The 21,948-nt window shown below is 47.3% G+C and overlaps 2 protein-coding genes across 5 annotated transcripts in view; both read left to right on the plus strand.

The window, feature by feature from the left end:
* Positions 1 to 14,788, plus strand: part of MPHOSPH9 (M-phase phosphoprotein 9) — a 29,276-nt gene extending 14,488 nt beyond the window's left edge. Inside the window, exons 13-25 of the mRNA XM_058158336.1 lie at positions 755 to 842; positions 2,082 to 2,297; positions 3,609 to 3,656; positions 4,410 to 4,474; positions 5,287 to 5,388; positions 7,526 to 7,663; positions 8,428 to 8,615; positions 9,900 to 10,064; positions 11,115 to 11,235; positions 11,851 to 11,948; positions 12,533 to 12,789; positions 13,599 to 13,667; positions 14,388 to 14,788. Coding sequence (XP_058014319.1) covers positions 755 to 842; positions 2,082 to 2,297; positions 3,609 to 3,656; positions 4,410 to 4,474; positions 5,287 to 5,388; positions 7,526 to 7,663; positions 8,428 to 8,615; positions 9,900 to 10,064; positions 11,115 to 11,235; positions 11,851 to 11,948; positions 12,533 to 12,789; positions 13,599 to 13,667; positions 14,388 to 14,489 — 1,657 coding nt within the window. The 3' untranslated portion in view covers positions 14,490 to 14,788. The remainder of the gene's footprint in view (positions 1 to 754; positions 843 to 2,081; positions 2,298 to 3,608; positions 3,657 to 4,409; positions 4,475 to 5,286; positions 5,389 to 7,525; positions 7,664 to 8,427; positions 8,616 to 9,899; positions 10,065 to 11,114; positions 11,236 to 11,850; positions 11,949 to 12,532; positions 12,790 to 13,598; positions 13,668 to 14,387) is intronic.
* A 3,777-nt stretch (positions 14,789 to 18,565) lies between these two features.
* Positions 18,566 to 21,948, plus strand: part of PITPNM2 (phosphatidylinositol transfer protein membrane associated 2) — a 116,437-nt gene continuing 113,054 nt past the window's right edge. For all 4 annotated transcript variants that reach the window (XM_058158366.1, XM_058158372.1, XM_058158371.1 and 1 more), the window contains exon 1: positions 18,566 to 19,001. The gene's annotated coding sequence lies outside the window, so the exon portion shown is untranslated. The remainder of the gene's footprint in view (positions 19,002 to 21,948) is intronic.

Genomic DNA, 21,948 nt, shown 5'->3' on the forward strand with positions numbered 1-21,948 from the left:
TCTAGCAAGAGTTGACCTCCGACCCCTGATTTAGGCTAAGCGGTTTGCCTAACAATGCAAATAATGCATTCTTTTTTTGTTTTCGTTTTTACACTTTTTTAAATTTTCTATTAAATACATTTCTTAATCTCCAGCCCCTTTTCCAGCCATTGGTAAAATAGATTCCACGTTTGATAGTAATCCACATCTTCTCCCTGTTTAATTTTCAACGTCAATCTATCCATTTCTGCACAGTCTACTTATCCTCCTGACTAGCTCTTCATCTCGCGGGATATCTTCGTTTTTCCAATATTAATATAATATAACAACGAAGGGACCTTGGAGGCCTTCTAGTCCAACCCCCTGCCCAGGCAGGAAACCCTACACCATCTCAGACAAATGGTTATCCAACATTTTCTTAAAAATTTCCAGTGTTGGAGCATTCACAACTTCTGCAGGCAAGTTGTTCCACTTATTAATTGTTTTATGCACCAAGACAAATTCCTTGTGTGTCCAATCACACTTGGCCAATAAAATTCTATTCTATTCTATTAACTGTCAGGAAATTTCTCCTTAGTTCTAAGTTGCTTCTTTCCTTGATCAGTTTTTTTATTGTGCGAATATCATCCTCGCCACGGTTAAGACATTTAATATTAAGTACATGCTTTTCTTATCCATTTTTTTTTCTGATACTATACCTAATAAAAACAATTTTGTGTATTAAGTGTATTAAGTGTATTAAGTATACTTAATGGCTCTCTGTTTCAACTTGTAGGTGCGACCAACTAGAAGCGTCTCTGCACGAAGCCAACAGCCGTGTGCGATCCCTTGAAAAGAAAAACAAGGCCTTGGAGATGGAAGTAGTAAGTGTAGTTTACGGCTTGGATGTAGGAGTCCAGCTATAACGAGAAAAAAAAAATTCTTTAAAAAAGTGCTGAGCATCGCTTCAAACGTCTCTTTATGGTCATGAACTGGCAGGGAAGAGTGGGAAGGAAGTTTGGCATCTGGGAACAGAAGCCTAGGAGGTACCTTGGAAGTTTTGGGTGATGTTGCCAGAGTGCACAGCCTGGGCGAATACGAGATGTTCTTGGGCTCAGTCAGAATCCTCTAAATGAACTGGATCACACTCAAGTATATGAAATTCTTCTTCATTTTAAAAAATTCCTCAACCTTAGCAGCTTGAAGATATGTGGACTTCAATTCCCAGAATTCCCCAGCCAGCATGCTTAAGATAGGGGGGACTTTAACTCCCAGAATTCCCCAGCCAGTATGCTTAAGATAGGGGAGACTTCAATTCCCAGAATTCCCCAGCAAGCATGCTTAAGACAGGTAGACTTTTAACTCCCAGAATTCCCCAGCCAGTATGCTTAAGATAGGGGGGACTTCAATTCCCAGAATTCCCCAGCCAGCATGTTTAAGACAGGTGGACTTCAACTCCCAGAATTCCCTAGCTAGCATTGTTGGCTGGGGAATTCTGGGAGTTGAAGTCCCCCCCCCCTTCTTAGTTTAAAGGACTTTATTGTTGCTAAGTTAAAGGAACTTAACAGAATGAAGAATTTGTTCTCTCAAAGGTGCTTTTTCAAGAGGCAACTAGACACCAGAATGCCAAGTTGCCTCTTGAAAAAAAACACCTTTGGGCCTCTGGTGGCTCAGACTGCTAAGAGAGTCTGTTATTAACAGCAGCTGCTTGCAATTACTGCAGGTTCTAGTCCCACCAGGCCCAAGGTTGACTCAGCCTTCCATCCTTTATAAGGTAGGTAAAATGAGGACCCAGATTGTTGGGGGCAATAAGTTGACTTTGTATATAATATACAAATGGATGAAGACTGTTGCTTAACATAGTGTAAGCTGCCCTGAGTCTTCGGAGAAGGGTGGGATATAAATGCAAATTAAAAAAAACAACCATGACCTGGACGACTTGAGACTCTCCCTAGACAAGAATTTGTTCTATTGGAGTGTCTTCCCCCATGAAAAACATCTCGTCTCCAATCAGCATCTTAAGTCTATCAAATGTTACGGCCGGTCCTGCTGGCATTTTCGTCGCCTGTTGTCTGACCGCACTCTCTAGTCTCGTGTGACTCCCGGCCTCTTCCCTTTTCCAGACAGATTGGCGCGAGCGCTTCGGCGCCCTCAGTGCCACCACCAAATCCTTGCAGGAGCGCCTCGAAGAGATGCGCACCAGCGGCAAGGACAAAGACAACACCATCAGCCGCCTCAAAAGAAGACTCCGAGATCTGGAAGAAGCCTTCGAGAAAGCCTACAAGCTGTCCGACAACAAGGATGCCCAGTTAAAGGAAGAAAACAAAATGTTTCAAAACGTAAGTTTCTCCGTCTTTGGAATGCGTGTGGCCAATTGTCAAGAACATCCTCCAATTCAGCGGTCACCAACTGCTGGTCCGTGGGCCGCTGGTGGTCCACGAGAAAATTTTGGAAGTCCGCAGAAAAATCATTTGCATTTTTTATCTTGCACTAAATCAGGAGTCCTGAAACTCTACGGCCCCTGGGACAGATACGTGCAATGAACGTTTGTGTTGCTGCAGAGAGTCTCCCCTTTGGGGTCTTTTTGTGGGGGTCGGAGGGGGGCAGAAATTCCGACTTGGGATCTGCTTCAGCCTTCTAGTGCAAGGCTTTGGGCGAAGAGCTGGAGGGCCTTGTTTCAGTGGGACTGCATCATGGCTTGGAGCTGGCTGACCATCTCAACCCACTGAGCCTCCAGACGCCGGTACCTGGCCTTGCACTCCCCCAGGTCTTCCCTCTGCTTGGAAAGCCTATGCTCCTAGTCCTCAGTGAGGTGCTCTTCTGCCGAGCCTCCTTCTCGGCCAGATCCAATTTGAACTGAGCCAGCTGTTTTGCCAACTCTTTCTCATGGTGGCTGCTTAGCTCCAGCAACTGCTTACTGTTGGGGCCCTAGGAAGCCCGGTGGGCAGGTGAGGAGTGAGTAGAGACTGGCGAGGCGCTCCTCGACGTGAGTGACATTTTGTTGGCCACGCCCACCGAGTCACATGACCACCTAGCCACGCCCACCCAACTCAGCCACATTAGGCAGATCATATCAGTGGTCCGCGGGATTTAAAATTGTGAATTTAGTGGGGTCCGAAAGGTTCGTGACCCCTGCTCCAATTTTTTTACTGACCCAAATCTTTTAAGTTGATGGGATTGTTCCAAAGCCATAGAAAGCCACAGTAACAGTGAGGTTCTTTGATTGTCTATGAACAAGACGCCTGCGTCTTTCCACAAAAGTTCTCTTTTTAAAAAAACTGGCCATTTTGACTATTTTGATATTGTGGAGTTATCCAGCTAATCTGCAAATAGCTGAGTAGATGAGATTTTTCTCCCTTGGAGGAAACAAGCCTTTTATCTAATTTATTTCAGTCCCTCCTTATTAAATAGCTGCTTCTTGACTCACACTCTATGCTTGAAGGTCTGATCCATTTGTAAGGCTGAAGGATTTTATTTTTCCTTAAATGCCAGCTAGAAATAAGTCACCGCCATAAAAGGTAGAATTCTCTGAAATCCTGGTTTGATCGATGTACCGGATGCTACGGTTTGGGCCAGCTGGATTTTGATGGTTAGAGTTGTTGAAATCTTGCAAATCAATAATAAAAATGTTACCTTTTTTTTTTAAATAGCTTTTGGGAGAATACGAATCCCTTGGGAAGGAGCACGAACGAGTTAAGGTAAGTGGACACATTTTTTGCAGCGCCAAGTCCGTTTTGAGGTGAAGAGGATCAAAACCCAAAAGGGCTTTAGCGATTCCTTGGTCATGAGTAAAACATGTATTTATTTCGCCCAGAAATAAGCTTTTCGTCCGCAAAAATATTTGTCCTTAGGAGGGATGAAAAGTCAGCTGAATTTGTCAACGGTCCGATTTATACATTTATTTAGACTACTTAGATCAGAGACCTTCAAACTTGGCGGCTTTAAGACTTGTGGACTTCAACTCCCAGAATTCTCCACTTCTTCCTCTGGATCAGAGGTCTTCAAACTTGGCGGCTTTAAGACTTGTGGACTTCAACTCCCAGAATTGAAGTCCACAAGTCTTAAAGCCACCAAGTTTGAAGACCTCTGACTTAGATTGTCCTGTATCTGAAACAATGGACAGCAGCCAGCTAAATTTACCTCTAGAAACAAGGGAACCTGAGAACAGGAAACTGTTGAAGCAGATAGCAAAATGTCCATCTCAAAAAAAAGACATGAGTTTAACCAGCCATGGTGGAGAATGGAACCCTCCTGTTGGGTTCTAAATATGTGATTAATTATTTGCCAAGGACAAACGAAGAGAAGCCTTAGCTTTCTCCCTTCCCCTCCTCAGGGGAGCTGAAGACAAGTTGAATCATTCAGCTGATGAAAGAGAGACACTTAAATTATTCAATATTAGTGAAATCAGCAGTTGCGTTACCCTTAATGTGTTTTTTTTCCCTTTCACGCAGGATTCTTTAAATATTACCGAGAACAAATTACTCGATGCGCACACTCAGATTTCTGATTTGAAGAGGTAATATTGGACCCTTGAATTCTAGAAAAACAAGGCAACTTTTTGATTTTTACATTTTTAATTGCATTTTTATGAGTACATTTCATGAATAAGTTAACCATAGGTCTTCACTGAGGGTACCGGCCGGCAACGTCGCTAAATCAAATCTAGCAAAGAGTTAGTTTATAAAACTCTGGGCCTAGACCTTTAAATAAAAATTTAATTAAAAAAAATATTTCAAGTTGAAAGGGAAATCTAACTTTGTCCTTTGGTTTCATTTCAATGTTTAACATTTTCTGGAATCGTTGAGCTTTAGATCTTTGTCACCAAATACGGAAGAATGATTTAACTCAGTCGTGACATTTCCAGCAGTTTTTAGAACCCTCTATTCTAGCAACTAGGGGATGCGGTGGCTCAGAGGCTAAGACACTGAGCTTGTTGATCGAAAGGTCGGCAGTTCAGCGGTTCGAATCCCTAGCGCCGCCTAACGGGATGAGCTCCTGTGACTTGTCCCAGCTTCTGCCAACCTAGCAGTTCGAAAGCACATAAAAAATGCACGTAGAAAAACAAGGACCCCCTTTGGTGGGAAGGGAACAGTGTTCCGTGCACCTTTGGCTTTGAGTCATGCCGGCCACATGACCACGGAGACGTCTTCGGACAGCGCTGGCTCTTCGGCTTTGAAATGGGGATGAGCACTGCCCCCTAGAGTTAGGAATGACTAGTACATATGTGAGAGGGGAATCTTTACCTTTACCTTTTTATTCTACTAGAACTGGAATCATAAACGGCATCAACATGGATAAAATTGATTTTTTGTTTCCTGCTTTCCTTAGAACAGTCTCGAAACTGGAAACTCAGGTCAAGCAATTAGAGCATGAAAACTCGCTCAAGTTTCGTTCTCTTGCCGAGGGGCACTTTGGACCATCTTACGCCAGGTTAGGAAGTAAGGATTATATCAGGGTGAGAAAGCCACACACTGACATGTCTATTGTAATTTTAAGATGGGTGAAAAGGTAATTGTCAGGGTTCTAAGTAATACATTCATAACAGAGCTCCGAGGCAAATAGGTTCCTCAAAGAATTGATTTATTGGACATATCATATTGGGATAAGCTGGTGAAAATATAAAGATAAACTGAATAATCCCGTGGCTTTCACCTAATTAAAAGCCCCTTTTCCCAAACAATCAGTCACATGGTCCAAGCAAGGTCCCGTCTGGTTGCCAGGCAACATCGCTCTTCCTCTCTCCGGCCACCTGCGGGAATGTCCTTGGTTTCATTTCAATGTTTAACATTTTCTGGAATCGTTGAGCTTTAGATCTTTGTCACCAAATACGGAAGAATGATTTAACTCAGTCGTGACATTTCCAGCAGTTTTTAGAACCCTCTATTCTAGCAACTAGGGGATGCGGTGGCTCAGAGGCTAAGACACTGAGCTTGTTGATCGAAAGGTCGGCAGTTCAGCGGTTCGAATCCCTAGCGCCGCCTAACGGGATGAGCTCCTGTGACTTGTCCCAGCTTCTGCCAACCTAGCAGTTCGAAAGCACATAAAAAATGCACGTAGAAAAACAAGGACCCCCTTTGGTGGGAAGGGAACAGTGTTCCGTGCACCTTTGGCTTTGAGTCATGCCGGCCACATGACCACGGAGACGTCTTCGGACAGCGCTGGCTCTTCGGCTTTGAAATGGGGATGAGCACTGCCCCCTAGAGTTAGGAATGACTAGTACATATGTGAGAGGGGAATCTTTACCTTTACCTTTTTATTCTACTAGAACTGGAATCATAAACGGCATCAACATGGATAAAATTGATTTTTTGTTTCCTGCTTTCCTTAGAACAGTCTCGAAACTGGAAACTCAGGTCAAGCAATTAGAGCATGAAAACTCGCTCAAGTTTCGTTCTCTTGCCGAGGGGCACTTTGGACCATCTTACGCCAGGTTAGGAAGTAAGGATTATATCAGGGTGAGAAAGCCACACACTGACATGTCTATTGTAATTTTAAGATGGGTGAAAAGGTAATTGTCAGGGTTCTAAGTAATACATTCATAACAGAGCTCCGAGGCAAATAGGTTCCTCAAAGAATTGATTTATTGGACATATCATATTGGGATAAGCTGGTGAAAATATAAAGATAAACTGAATAATCCCGTGGCTTTCACCTAATTAAAAGCCCCTTTTCCCAAACAATCAGTCACATGGTCCAAGCAAGGTCCCGTCTGGTTGCCAGGCAACATCGCTCTTCCTCTCTCCGGCCACCTGCGGGAATGTCCTTGGTTCCCAGTTGTTTTGACTACAAACCCCCACTAGTCGGTGTGGCAACACCGAAGCCTCAAAATGGCCTTGATCGGGTCAGCTTCAGGGTTGACAGTAATGCGACACGCTGGTCAGGTAATGCGACATGTAGAATAAACACAATTATTCAGAGATGTATGAAGGACTTTGTAAATAAGACCGAATCTGCCTTAAATGCTGCTTAAATATTAATCTCGGTGATCTGAAGGCCATCTTTACAAAGCTGTAAGTGTTCAGAACAATCACCTTCGCTCCTTTGAGAGCCTCGGGTTTAGAAATATAGTCCTCGACTTATAACGGCTCCTTTAGTGACCGTTCAAAGTTAACGTGCAAAGAAAAAAGTCACGTCCGTTTCTCACCGTTAACGACCTTCGCAGCCTTCCCCAGGGGTCACGTGATCAAAATTCACTTGCCTGACAACTGACTCGTATTTATGACGGGTTGCAGTGCCCCCTCCCCCCGGGGTCACGTGATCCCCTTTTGCGACCCTTCCGACAAGGAGAGTCAGCGGGAAAGGCAGCCTCACTCAACGGCCGTGTGACTAACTTAATGACTGGAACCGTGTGACTCCCTGAACAGGTGTGGTAAGGAAACACCCGTCCCTTACAACTTAGCAACTGTCTCGCTTAGCGACGGAAATTTTGGGGCTCCGTTGTGGTCGTTAAGTCGAGGACGACCTGCACCGCTTGGCCAGATCCTGAAAAGAACGTCTAAAAAAGTATGAAATGTTACATCCTCCGTTCAAGTTCTTCATTATTTCCGGCTCCTCTTTGTCCCCGCAGCAAATTAGAAAGCTTTGACGTGAGCAGAAGAAAGTGGCTGATCCCGGGATCCGAATTTTCAATCTTTACTGGTCAGCCGTTGGCAGCCCAAGACAATTCCAACGATAATCGACTGGAAAAAGGATTCAACCCTCCTAGGTAAGCAATATTCCTCCCGCCCCCCCTGATGTTTGCTTGCTTGTTTATTCATATCAGAAAGAAATAGAACAGAACAGAACATGGAATGGAATGGAATATCCGTGTGCGATCTGTTCAACGATTTCTAGACTGCCCAGCTTTCATCGGATACAGGTCCCAGCGCCTCCGTTGGTTCTCAGATGAAAACAATTGGCAGAAAAACTGCTCCCCTGTCAGAATCAATAGCTTGAGGGTCTATCAAGAAGTTAAATTTTTGTATCTTGTTATAGATATCCTGGCTGGGCTGGGCGAATTCTAAAATTGCCAGGATATAAAGAGTTAATAGCTGCGAGCTGATGGGAAGCTGTAAGCGGAAGGCAGCCCGGGAAGCTGATGGAGTAGAATGAGGCAGCAGAGTTACTGCCACTTTAAGAAACTGGGTCAGAAGCTGCCTATATAAGGGAAGCCATTAGAGGGCGTGTTCCCTTCTCCTCAAGCCTTCTCCTGGGGCAGGGGTCTGCAAACTTGGCTCTTTTTAAGACTTGTGGACTTCAACTCCCAGAGTTTGCTGGCTGAGGAACTCTGGGAGTTGAAGTCCACAAGTCTTAAAGGGACCAAGGTTGGAGACCCCTGATTTGAATTACAAAACAGAAAACTCCCCTAGGTTACGGTGAGGGTTAAATTCCAATCATTTAATCTGGTTTGAATCTGGGAAAAGAAACAATTGCTATGACAAGCTTTTCAGCGCTGGGGTGACTAGGCCTGGCTTCCCTGACTCTTTCTAGGCATTACTCTCCCCCAGAGAAGGAGTCCTCTCCAAATTGCCTGCTCGCCAACGAAGCCATTCAAAAAGAGATCAAAACTCAAGAAATCCCCATCCTCAAAGCCTTCAAAGAATTCGAAGAAAGGAAGGCTTTGAAGAACCGAGGCGCCCAGACAGAGAAAGAGGAAAGGGCAACAGCAGAAACCAGCAGTAAGTGACTTCATTAGTTTTGATTCCCTTCTATTTCTTCCTCACGAATAAAAAAAATATTCGTTACATGGGAGAACTCTGCTGGCTGTGATTTAGATGAAAAGATAACTCCGTAGAGCACGAGGGCTTTTTAATGAGCTATACAGACATCTAAGGTACATTGAAACCAATATTCAGCGTATCCACAATTTCATTTTGCTTCTCTGGAATATTTTTTTGGGTTGTTATCTTCAGCATGTGTCTCTACATACTTCTAGGTGCGTGATGCCAGAGGTGGCACCCAGAGCTCTCTCTGTTGGTACCCGCGCTGTTGCCCCAGGTCAGATCTCCGTGGCATTTCTTTCATGAGCTGCTGTTTCCCTGCAAATGACGAAACAGAAACTCACGAAAGAAAAAGATCTGACCTCTTATTGCGGCCCACCAGCAGCCCGTTGAGCTAGCAGTGTAGTCGGACAGTGAGGAGATTGGGGAGGACCATGGGCCAGTCCTGGAGTCAGGGCAAGGCCCAGACGAGGGCTCTGCGTTGGAGGCAAAGATGAGGCCGGGGCCATCTGGGACCAATGCCCGGACTCCGGAGCCTTCAGAGGTGGACAGCAGAGAGGCAGAGGAACAGGAGGAGCCTGTTCCTACTGCACGCATGCAAAGAGCTGCCAAAAGGCAAGAGCAGCTAAAGCAAAAAGGACAACTCAGGCGTAAGGCCAGGAGATGATTGGCCCCTCCCATAAGGCTTAAAAGACCAGCAACGGCGTTTGGGCTCTTTGTAGGAAAGCAACATTGCTACATCTGTTTCTAGTCGGTGTCTCTTGTTTCTGAACTTCTTTGCCAAGAAAAGCCTTTGGCAGTGTGCCAAAGAAGACAAAGGTCTGTGATAAGGCCGAAAGACTTTTTCTGAAGGACTTTGTTTTGGGAATTAATTTGGACTAAGCTGAGAATGAAGTAATTCTCAGCTGTTCTAGTAAAATACGTTTGTTTAGGACTGATTGTGTCTGGTAATAACTACTTGGGCCTAGGTCACAACACCTCTTGCCGCGCTGCTGGAGTTGGGATGCCCCGACTCCCGCCAGCCAGCTGGTCTTCGGGTCTCTGCTGTGCATATGTGCATGTTCGCGCATGCACATGTTCCCTCACATTTGTGCATGTGTGCACCTTTCAGTTTGTGCACTCGATGTCTGAAAGGCTCATTATCACTGTCCTAGATCATGAAAAGTTGATTTCATGTGGTAGGAAAAAGGCCCCCAATACCTTCCTGATCGAAACCTTCTCTGCTGGCTTGGCTTATTTCAGAAACAGCCGTTCGGGGTCCGGTCGTTGGCTTCACCGAGACTTCCTTGGGTACGAGCCGTTCGCCCGAGAAGAGCAAAGAGCATCCGAGGCACAAAAAATTCAACCCATCCAGTGCCCAGAGATCTTCATCGCTCCCACCTTCAAACAGGAAGACCAACACGCCAAGTAAAGCGTTTGTATTCTCTGATTTGGTTGGTTTTTTTTTTAAAACCTTGGCCACTTTTAAAGGAGGGGCCTCCAACCTTGGCAACTTGAAGTCTGGCGGACTTCAACTCCCAGAATTCCCCGGCCAGCATGGCCATAACTTATCATATCTCCACTTGTGTTGTTTCCCCCCCCCACACCTCTGCATCTTGGTTTTTTTTTAACCCTGACCTGCAGATGTCCCTGCTAGCCATCTTGATACTAACGGACTGCGACCTCGGTTGCCCCTTGCTATCCCAATGATGGGAAGTGAGGTTCATTCAGTAGCACCCAAAAAGCCCACCCCATGTAGATCTCACTTGGACAGAAAACCCTGCGAACGAAACCTTGAGCACCATGCTTTTGTCGCAAAGGGTGCGTGTGAACGCAAGATAACTAAGCTTTTGGTGCCTCCGATAGGAGAAGCGCACAGGGACGCGGTGGCTCATTGGCTAAGATGCTGAGCTTGTCAATCAAAAGGTTGGCAGTTAAGCGGTTCGAACCCCTAGCACTGTGTAACGGAGGTGAGCTCCCGTGACTTTTTCCCAGCTTCTGCCAACCTAGCAGTTCGAAAGCAGGTTAAAAAAAAAATGCAAATAGAAAAATAGGGACCGCCTTTGGTGGGAAGGTAGCAGCGTTCCGTGCGCCTTTGGCACTGAGTCATGCCGGCCACATGACCACGGAGACGTCTTCAGACAGCGCTGGCTCTTTGCCTTTGAAACGGAGATGAGCACCGCCCCCTAGAGTCAGGAACGACTAGCACGTATGTGCGAGGGGAACCTTTACCTTTACCTATAGAAGAGCAGACCGAGCAGGGAGTTGGTGGAGTTGCCACAAATGGTTCAAGTCCAACCCCTCCTGAATTCTCATGACCTTATCTGGCGCCGATCTAATATTGAACTTTACTTGACTAGATTCTTACCTGTAACCTGAGCGATGAATCGGACCTGCAACTCAATCGATGGTCCTGAACCGTCATGCCTGACGCCTTCTCTAAGATTTAAGGACTGCCTTCCTGCTTTCTCTTTGCAGCCAAGCGGGAGACCATGTTGACCCCGGTGGCTGTGACCTGCAGTCCCAAGCGCTCCCCCAAAGAAAATCTGTCCCCAGGGTTCAGCCACTTTCTCAGCAGAAACGAAGACCTGATGACCAGGTATTGACTTCCTGAGCCGGTGGCAAGTAGTTCTTCTACTTCTTTAGGTCCAGTTTCCAATTTAGTTTGTGCTTTCTGAAATGGAGAGGAAATGGCCTTTGAAACCTTACTACAGGGGGTAGTCCTCAACTTACGACCAGAATTGAGCCCGACATTTCTGTCGCTCAGCGAGACGTTTGTTAAGGGAGCTTGGCCCCGTTTTACGACCTTCCTTGCTACGTTCGTTAAGTGAATCCCCGCAGTCCTTAAATTAATAATACGGCTGTTAAGTGAATCTGGTTTCCCGGTTGACTTTGCTTATCTGTCGGTCGCAAAAGGGGATCACAGGGCCCCGGGACACTGCGGCCGTCATAAAGGTGAGACGGGTGTCCAAACATAAAACATGGGGCTGCTGCAAAGGTTGTGTGAAAAGCAGTCCTTAAGTTCCCTTTTTTCACTGTTGTTGCGCCTTTGAACAGTCACTAAACGAACTGTTTGTAAGTCGAGGACTCCCAGGATTTATTCAGCCCCGTCAGGAACGAAAATATAAATTGTAGCCGTACGCCCTTTGGGGAAGGGAGGAAGAGGACATTCTTAACTTCATTGCAAGGAACTTTCTTCTTTTTCCCGCGCCAGATTTGACATCCGCTTGGATGAGGTCGCCGCTGCCCCTGCAGTGCAGTACGGCAGCCCGCGGAAACGGCTCCAGTTTGGTTCGGGAGGCGACCCGCAAGGTAAATTTCACACCAGGTGGGATCCTTGGCCGTTCGGATTTCTCGCAAGCCGCCGTTCCGCGACATCACAGAATCTCTTTCCGTTTGCATTGCTGGGAGGCCCCTGCGTTTGTTTGTTTGTTTGTTTATATTTGCTATTTCTAAACCGCCTTGTCTCCCTCAAAGAGGGCGGCGTACGATCAGGGTTGGGCTTCCAAAATTTGAGCAAGGGGTTCTCTGCCCGGTTGCTGGGTGCGCGTGGCCATGCGGGGCGTGGCCTAGTCAGCTGCCTCCATCATGGCGGGGCCGGGACATTTTTGGTAGGACCGAAAGTTACGAAAATCGGGTGGCTGGCGTGCAGATGCGCGCCAGAGCTGAGCTCGAGCAACGCTCGCGTGCCCACCGATATGGCGCCACGTGCCACCTATGGCACACATGCCATTAGTTCGCTATCACGGCTCTAAGGTTTCCGACAAGCAGCTATACAATCTCTTCTTAAAAAGCCTCCAGCGCGGGAAGCTGAATTCTCAGATCCTCTGAATGTGAATCCGGGATCGATTTATAATCGGACCTCTCTGGTTTTTTTGGGGGGGGGTTGGGGACAGGACCGCAGCCCAGCCGCCTCGAAAGCCGCAGGGGTCCGAAGTCTTCCTCCTACCCACAACCTCTGCCTTCAAGAGCAAGCAGAGATCCGTCGAGGGAAGGTTACGAAGAGGGCCACTCCGCCAACACCCGCGAGACGGGCTCTTCTTCGGCGGCGGCAGCAGCTCCCTACGAGCCTGAATTCAAGTACGTTTCCATGATTAAGACCTTGGCCCAGACCGAGCGGCTTTTTGACGAGCTGACGCAAGAAAAGCAACAGGTAGACATGAGACACGTTGGCTTCCCCTTCCCTTCCTTTGAAAAGCACCTGGGTCAACATCACGTTAGGTTTTTATTTATTTATTTATTTGTATCCTGTCTTTATTATTTTTGCCAATGGCTCAAGGCGGCAAACATCTCCAACACATCTTCCTCCTCCTATTTCCCCACCCCAACGACAACAACAACAACCCTGTGAGGGGGGTTGGGCTGAGAGGGAGGGAGTGGTAGAAAATCACCCAGTTAGCTTTCACTCTTAAGGTGGGACTAGAACTCACTATCTCCTGGTGATTGGTCCAAATTCACCCAGTTGGCTTTCACGCTTAAGGCGGGACTAGAACTCACTATCTCCTGGTGATTGGCCCAAAGTCTCCCAGTTGGCTTCCATGCCTAAGGCAGGACTAGAACTCTTCGTCTCCTGGTGATTGGCCGAAAGCCATCCAGCCAGTTTGCACAGCTACGGTAGGATTTGAACTCACGGTCTCCTACTTTCTAGCCTGGCACCTTAACCAGTAGACCAAACTGGCTATCTGACTTGCGGGTGGCTTGCCAGAATCCCTTCGGGCTGGCCAACATGCAGTGAAGCCGCGGTTCAAACAAACTGGAGAATTCCGGGAGTTGAAACCCACACGCCACAAAAGTTGTCAAGGTTGCGACACATGTATAGGACGATCCGGTGGCCGGATCCACTCAACTGGAAAAAGATTGCTCATTTTGGGGGGGGGGGGTTTAGCTTTTATTTCTTTGGGGAGGGGTTGCCCCCCACTTTTTAAAGCATTCCCTCTTTCCCGATGTTTTCTGTGCTGATAGATTGAGTCCCAGCTGAGCCGAATTCCTTGCGCCGGAGGAAGGATGACGCTCCAGGCCCGGCTGAATCAGGTCGCCATTCTTCTTGTGTCTCCGGGATTATGCGTGGCGCCCCTGGCGTGTGCTTGCAGGCTGTCCTCGCTTTAGGACCACAATTGGGGAACCAGAAATTTTTCACCACTGAGCAAGACGGTTGTTAAATGAATCAACGCCCGATTTTAGGACCTTTGTTGTTACGGTTGGGGAGCGAATAAATTTACCGTATTTATTTCTTTATGAAATTTATTTGCCGCCCTTCTCGTATCCGACGACTTTGGGTGGCAAATAAATCCATCCCATTTGTTGTGGTCGTTAAACGAATCTGGCTTTCCCCTCTTGAATTCGCTTGTCGGAAGCTGGGAAAGTGGTAAACGGCAAACATATTGACCCTGGCACAATGCAATCATGGTAAATACTGGTTGCCAAGCATCTGACTTTTGATCAGATGACCCTGGGAATGCTACGACGGTCGTAAATTTGAGGACCGGTGTCAAATCCCCTTTTTCAATCTCATGGCAACCTCCAACCGTCACTAAGCGAACATCTGTGGTTCTTTCAGACTTTTAACAGTTGAATCTCGGGCTGTATATACAACAGACCACGATTTCATCCAAGATCGCAAAGTTACAGAAAGCGTAACTTAAAAAAAAGATAAACCCCAAATGTCAGTTTCCAGAATCATCGCGGGTTTCCCCCCCCCCCCCGATTCTCTCTGAATTCTGAACCTCCTTTCTCTGAATATTCCCCCTTCAGGAAGCCCTGGAAGATCGCCTGGAACGAATCTCTCGAGAATTGGGATCCATCCGCATGACCCTGAAGAAATTCCAGGTTTTACGCACCTCCGCCAACATTTGAAGACAACCGGAAAACATTGAAGATACAACCCCTTTATTTGCACTAAAGTACAATAATGATGCACTCTAAAAATGCAAACCGGTTTTGTATTTTTCTAAACCCTCCCCCCGGCCTTTTTTTGCAATCATGCCCTCTTTACACACACAGACACACACACACGATATTTTGTACTGAGCCACATATTTTCGAAAAACAAACAAACCCTATTTTTATTATTACCAGAAGAAGTCAAACTGTCAGGGTCTTTTTTTGTATTTTGCTACTTTTGAAGACGCAGGGTGGTCGTTGTTGTTGTTTTCTTTTTTGAAAACGGCAGACCTGAATTCTTTGTAAAACGCCGAGTTTTTGAGACGTTGATCATGTCGTTGATTGATTTTGATGGTGTTCGCCACTTTTAGAGGGTTAGAAGCCGAGCTTATGCGACGTACGTACGCAGTGCGGACTTTTTAAAACCGATCCTAACAGGACACACAGCTTCTTCTTGGGGAAGTGAGCTGCAAGGAAACATTTCTTAGCTCAAAATTTCAAAACCGCATCCTCTTTTCATTGAGCTCCTTTGCTGAGTGACAGCGCAGTGTTACCAACAAAGGAATCGAGAACGTCGGGGCTGGGGGGGGGGGGGACACTATTTTCAGTATCCATCTCATTGCATTCCAGGGAGTTCGAGAGAGATCAGAAGTTCTCTTTTTTAAACCACTCGTTTTTATTTGGCATGTTTTATCACGGAACCATGAATTAAAATTTTAAGTGTCTAAACTGAAGTTGTTTGAACTGTTGCTTTTTTGAGCCTCTTTTGCCGCCTTCTCGTCTTTGCCACGACAGTTTGAAGTCCAGATAATTGTGCATGCGCACTTTCCATAATGGTAAAGATTTTTCAGGGTGTTTGTGACATTGAACCGGGTCGGTCAGTCCTATCTATCTATCTGTCTATCTTATCTATTATCTATCTATCTTATCTATCTGACACCTATCTCTTATCTATCTTACCTATCTATCTAATCCATCCATCTATATCTATCTAGATAGATAGATAGATAGATAGATAGATAGATAGATAGATAGATAGATAGATAGATAGATAGATAGATGAGATTAGATAAATAGATGTAGAGAGGATAGATAGATAGATAGATAGATAGATAGATAGATAGATAGATAGATAGATAGATAGATAGATAGATAGATAGATAGATAAGAGATTAGCTAAATAACATAACATAACGTCAGAGTTGGAAGGGACCTTGGAGGCCTTCTAGTCCAACCCCCTGCCCAGGCAGGAAACCCTACACCATCTCAGTCAGATGGTTATCCAACATTTTCTTAAAAATTTCCAGTGTTGGAGCATTCACAACTTCTGCAGGCAAGTCGTTCCACTTATTAATTGTTCTAACTGTCAGGAAATTTCTCCTTAGTTTTAAGTTGCTTCTTTCTTTGATCAGTTTCCACCCATTGCTTCTTGTTCTACCCTCAGGTGCTTTGGAGAACAGCCCGACTCCCTCTTCTTTGTGGCAGCCCCTGAGATATTGGAACACAGCTATCATGTCTCCCCTAGTCCTTCTTTTCATTAAACTAGACATACCCAGTTCCTGCAACCGTTCTTCATATGTTTTACCCTCCAGTCCCCTAATCATCTTTGTTGCTCTTCTCTGCACTCTTTCTAGGGTCTCAACATCTTTATTACATCGTGGCGACCAAAACTGGATGCAATATTCCAAGTGTGGCCTTACCAAGGCATTATAAAGTGGTACTAACACTTCACGTGATCTTGATTCTATCCCTCTGTTTATGCAGCCCAGAACTGTGTTGGCTTTTTTAACAGCTGCTGCACACTGCTGGCTAGATATAGATGTAAAGAGGATAGATAAAGATAGATAGATAGATAGATGAAATTAGAGAGATATAAATGTAGAGAGATTAGATAGATAGATAGATAGATAGATAGATAGATAGATAGATAGATAGATAGATAGATAGATAGATAGATAGATAGCATTTCAATTTTGCTTCCTCTCGAGTACGTAACCTGCAAAGAATTTCTCTAGATTAATCATCCTTCCTTTGTAGCCAATTGCTGCCTCTTGTGTTGTTGTTGTTTTTAATTTGAAGCTATGTATCCTTCTCTGATTCTGCAGCCGAACTAATCTTTTCCGGGGATAATTGATGTACCCTTCTGGTTTCCAATTTCAGACAAGCTATTATCTCTCCCTCCGTCCTTCCTTTTCGGCCTTAAATTTACTCCTGACAAACTCCCTTCATCGCTGGCTGGCTTTTATTATCAGCGGGGTAATTCAGGAAGCTGAGTCATGAAATCAAGGTTTTGTTTCGTTTGTTTGTTTCCTGTCCATTCCTCTCCTTTCCGGGACCCCTTGCAGCCCCCCCCCCAACACCCTTCCCCATTAAAGGGGATTTAAGGGTGCTTTCTTTTGGTTTTCTTCTGTTTTTAACCCCATAGAAGAATCTGAATTAAGGCTGCAAAATGCAATCCACAAGTCCAGGGAAAGTGTGAGATCTGGATGGAAAAAGAGATGATGTGGAGGTCGGGAAAGTCTTAAAGTCTTTTTTAATATATACCACTTCCTGTTTTTATTATTTTAATATCTGGCAGTTAATGGAGAAGGGTTTTTGGTGCCATGCGTTCCCTGATAACAGGACTCCCAAGTCCATTTTTTCCCCTGTGGCATAAATATTTGGAATAAAAATCCAGTTTGCACCAAATCGGAGCAATTGCTGGGTTTTTTTAGATTATTTTTGTTAAAAAAAACGCCGCCTTTATTTTTTATATGTATAAATAAGGCAGCAAAGATCCACAATACTCCTTCCTAATTTTATCTTCTTTTGACCCATCCTTGGAAATGAATATGTTCACTCAGCCGCTTCCGACTCTTTGTCATTTTGTGCCCCAAAGCATGGCTTGTTTTCATAAGCCATCATTGCTGGGCTCCAGGGCTGCTGCAGTTTCTCCTGCGAAGCGACTTTTCCCCAGGTGTGCAGATGTCCCATCACCATCAGTCTTGGGAGGGGCAGAGCAGGTATCCTGGCCTTGTGTGTGTGTGTTTGGGTATGTATGAGTGTGCGTGCATCCTTTCCCAGGTACCCCAGTCTTTGGGGGGGGTGTCTGTGTATGCACCCTTCTGCCCCCTCCCCACTTTTCCCAGGGACCCGAAATCCAGGTGGGAGGGGTGGGGGACAAACTGACTCTATTCCTGTTCTATTCTCTTCTATTGTAAGTTCTTATTTTATTCTGTTCTGTTCTGTTCTGTTCTGTTCTATTCTATTCTATTCTATTTCTATTCCTATTCTATTCTATTCTATTCTCTTCTACATTCTATTCTATTCTATCCTGCATTCCTATTCTATTCTATTCTATTCTACATTCTATTCTATTCTATTCTATTCTGTTCTGTTCTTCTATTTCTATCCCTATTCGTCTATTCTATTCTATTCTTCATTCCAATATCCTATCCTATCCTATTCCATTCCATTCCATATATTCTATTCTATTCTATTCTATTCTACATTCTATTCTATTCCTATTCTATTCTATTCTATTCTATTCTGTTCTGTTCTTCTATTTTTATTCCTATTCGTCTATTCTATTCTATTCTTCATTCCAATATCCTATCCTATCCTATTCCATTCCATTCCATATTTTCTATTCTATTCTATTCTATTCTACATTCTATTCTATTCTATTCTATTCTATTCTATTCTATTCTTCATTCCAATATCCTATCCTATCGTATTCCATTCCATTCCATATATTCCATTCTATTCTGTTCTGTTCTGTTCTATTCTATTCTACATTCTATTCTATTCTATTCTGTGAGAGTGTGTGTGTCTGCCTCCTTTGCCCAGGTACCCCACACTCTTTGGGACGTGCCAGTGGAGGCACCCTTCCCCTCCCCCCCCTTTCCCAGAGGAGCCCCCCCCCCCCGTCCAATCCAGGCAGAGAGAGAGATTGGAAGTGGCGGGGAGGAGGGGGGGGGGGAAAATCAAGCCCAGCTGCAGTTCCCGGGGCGGCCGGCAGGAGCCGCCCGAGGGACGCCGCCGGCGCCGTTTCCCGGGGCGCAGCTGGACCGACCCAGCTGCGCTGGAGGCGGCGGCGGCGGCGGCGGCGGCCGCAAAGCGGGAATGCGCGCAAAGCAGGAGGAAGTGGGAGCCGCTGCAACCCTCCGGCCCGAGCTGTCAACCCGGTCGCCGCAGCAGCGGAGGAAGAAGAGGAGGAGGAGGAAGGAGAAGCAGCAGCAGCAGCAACGGCCGGGTTGCAGCTGGAGCTGCAGGGCGCTGCCTCCTTGCATGGAGCCCACCGGGCGGGCGAGCCTTCCCGCCGGCCGCTCAGCCCCGGCTAGGGGGTCCCGCTAGTCCCCGGAGGAGGAAGAGGAGGAGGAGGAGGCACCTGGCCCGTCCTGGCTGGAGCCGGAGGAGAGGCTGCCCAGCCAAGGGGCCCTGCCGGAGGGCCGCCTCCACCCACCCAGCCACCCCGCCCGTGAGAAGCGATGCCCGGCCGCGCAGGTGAGGCTTTCCAGCTGGGCAGAAGGTGGGGAAGGGGCGTCTGCGCCGGAGTTGGGCAGGGAAGGGTTGGGGGCGCGTCCCCGGGGAGGGGGGGGAGAAGCGAGGGGAGGGGGGGTCTTGGCAGGAGTCTAAGCCTCCCACCCACCCCCAATTCCACCCCTTTGCCAACCTCCCACTTCCCCAATTCCACCCTCTGCCAACCTCCCATCCCCCAATTGCCCCTTTGCCAACCTCCACCCCCAACTTCCCATCCCCCAATTCCACCCTCTGCCAACCTCCCATCCCCCAATTGCCCCTTTGCCAACCTCCCACCTCCCCAATTGCACCTTTGCCAACCTCCACCCCCAACTTCCCATCCCCCAATTCCACCCTCTGCCAACCTCCCATCCCCCAATTGCCCCTTTGCCAACCTCCCACCTCCCCAATTGCACCTTTGCCAACCTCCACCCCCAACTTCCCATCCCCCAATTCCACCCTCTGCCAACCTCCCATCCCCAATTGCCCCTTTGCCAACCTCCCACCTCCCCAATTGCACCTTTGCCAACCTCCACCCCCAACTTCCCATCCCCCAATTCCACCCTCTGCCAACCTCCCATCCCCCAATTGCCCCTTTGCCAACCTCCCACCTCCCCAATTCCACCCTTTGCCAACCTCCCACCCCCAACTTCCCATCCCCCAATTCCACCCTCTGCCAACCTCCCATCCCCCAATTCCATCCTTTGCCAACCTCCCACCTCCCCAATTGCACCTTTGCCAACCTCCACCCCCAACTTCCCATCCCCCAATTCCACCCTCTGCCAACCTCCCATCCCCAATTGCCCCTTTGCCAACCTCCCACCTCCCCAATTGCACCTTTGCCAACCTCCACCCCCAACTTCCCATCCCCCAATTCCACCTCTGCCAACCTCCCATCCCCCAATTGCCCCTTTGCCAACCTCCCATCCCCCAATTCCACCCTTTGCCAACCTCCCACCCCCAACTTCCCATCCCCCAATTCCACCCTCTGCCAACCTCCCATCCCCCAATTGCCCCTTTGCCAACCTCCCACCTCCCCAATTGCACCTTTGCCAACCTCCACCCCCAACTTCCCATCCCCAATTCCACCTCTGCCAACCTCCCATCCCCAATTGCCCCTTTGCCAACCTCCCATCCCCCAATTCCACCCTTTGCCAACCTCCCACCCCCAACTTCCCATCCCCCAATTCCACCCTCTGCCAACCTCCCATCCCCCAATTGCCCCTTTGCCAACCTCCCATCCCCCAATTCCACCCTTTGCCAACCTCCACCCCCAACTTCCCATCCCCCAATTCCACCTCTGCCAACCTCCCATCCCCCAATTGCCCCTTTGCCAACCTCCCATCCCCCAATTCCACCCTCTGCCAACCTCCCATCCCCCAATTGCCCCTTTGCCAACCTCCCATCCCCCAATTCCACCCTTTGCCAACCTCCACCCCCAACTTCCCATCCCCCCAATTCCACCCTCTGCCAACCTGCCACCTCCCCAATTCCATCCCTTTGCCAGACCCTAACCCATCCCACCCACCCACCCAATTCCAGCCATGGCAAAAAATTGAGCCCCTTTGGAGAGGGTGTCATTTCCAGCAAGACCCAATGCAAAGCTGGCACTTTGTAAGCCCCGCCACCCCACCCCATTCAACCTGGTAGGGATTTGGGGGGGGGGTCTTTCCACTTGGGACCAGGCAAGGGCAGGGGTGCCAATCTGACAGTCTCAGAAGGGGCTGCTGAGGTTGTAGCTGGTGTTTATTTGGGGAGGGGTCGGGTGGTTCAGCGTCCTTGGAACAAGGGGGAATCTCGAGGCATTTCCCCCTCCCTCACTGACCCCTCCTCAGCTGAGCGACACCCCCCACCCCCACCTTGCCAGGAAAACCCAACCTAGCTGTGTGAATGCTGCTTCAACGTGGCTAAGCGAATCTTAGCCAGATGTAGGTTCGAGATGAGGCTGTTGTTTTTGTAGGCTTGCCTTAGCAGAAGGGGAAGGCTGTCCAGATGATCTCTTATTCCCCCCCCCCTTCCAAGCTCCTGCAGCTCTCTCTCTCTCTCTCTCTCTCCCTCCCTCTTTCTTTCTTTCTTTCTTTCTTTCTTTCTTTCTTTCTTTCTTTCTCTTTCTTTCTTTCTTCTCTTTCCCTTCCTCCCTCCCTCCCTCCTTTCGTCGCTTTCTTTTTTCTTTCTTTCATTCATTCTTTCTTTCTCTTCTTTCCCTTCCTTCCTTCCTCCCTCCCTCCTTCCCTCCCTTCTCCGCTTTCCTTCTTTTCTCTCTCTCTCTCTCCTGTCCTGTCCTTCTTCCGTCCCTCCCTCCTCCTCCTCCTCCCTTTCTTTCTTTCTCTTTCTTTCTTTCTTTCTTTCTCTTTCTTTCTTCCTTTCTTTTTTCTTTCTTCTCTTTCCCTTCCTTCCTTCCTCCATCCTTCCCTCCGTCTTTCTTTCTTTCTTTCTTTTTTTCTTTCTTTCTTCTCTTTCCCTTCCTTCCTTCCTCCTTCTGTCCTTCCCTCCTTTCTCCTTTCTCCTCCTCTTTCTTTTTCTTTCTTTCCTTCCTCCCTCCCTCCCTCTCTCCCTCCCTCTCTTCCTTCCTTCCTTCCTTTCTTTTTTTCCTGGGAAGGAATCAAGGTTGGTTTGCACAGACCAACAAGCACATCCTGTGGGAGTTGCTGAGATCTTTGCTTAGTGAGTTTAGCCGAAGGCAGCCGTTGGTTTTAAGTCGGTGTGGCTCAGCGCATGGCCTGGACAAATCTCATTAGTCACAGTTTAATCATCCCTTCTCACAACGGCACCACTCACTCGGAACCAAATCGACCGGTTTTGGACTTGGCATGATTGCGTTACCCAGGGGTTTGATCCCTTTTGTTGTTGTTGTTTGTTGTTCTTGAGGAATTTAGCTAAGTGATGGATGGACAGGCTCTTAAAACTGCTGTTGGACTCGGGTAGAAAAATG

The sequence above is a fragment of the Ahaetulla prasina genome, chromosome 15 (genome assembly GCF_028640845.1).
Source record: "Ahaetulla prasina isolate Xishuangbanna chromosome 15, ASM2864084v1, whole genome shotgun sequence".
NCBI classification, from domain to species: domain Eukaryota; kingdom Metazoa; phylum Chordata; class Lepidosauria; order Squamata; family Colubridae; genus Ahaetulla; species Ahaetulla prasina.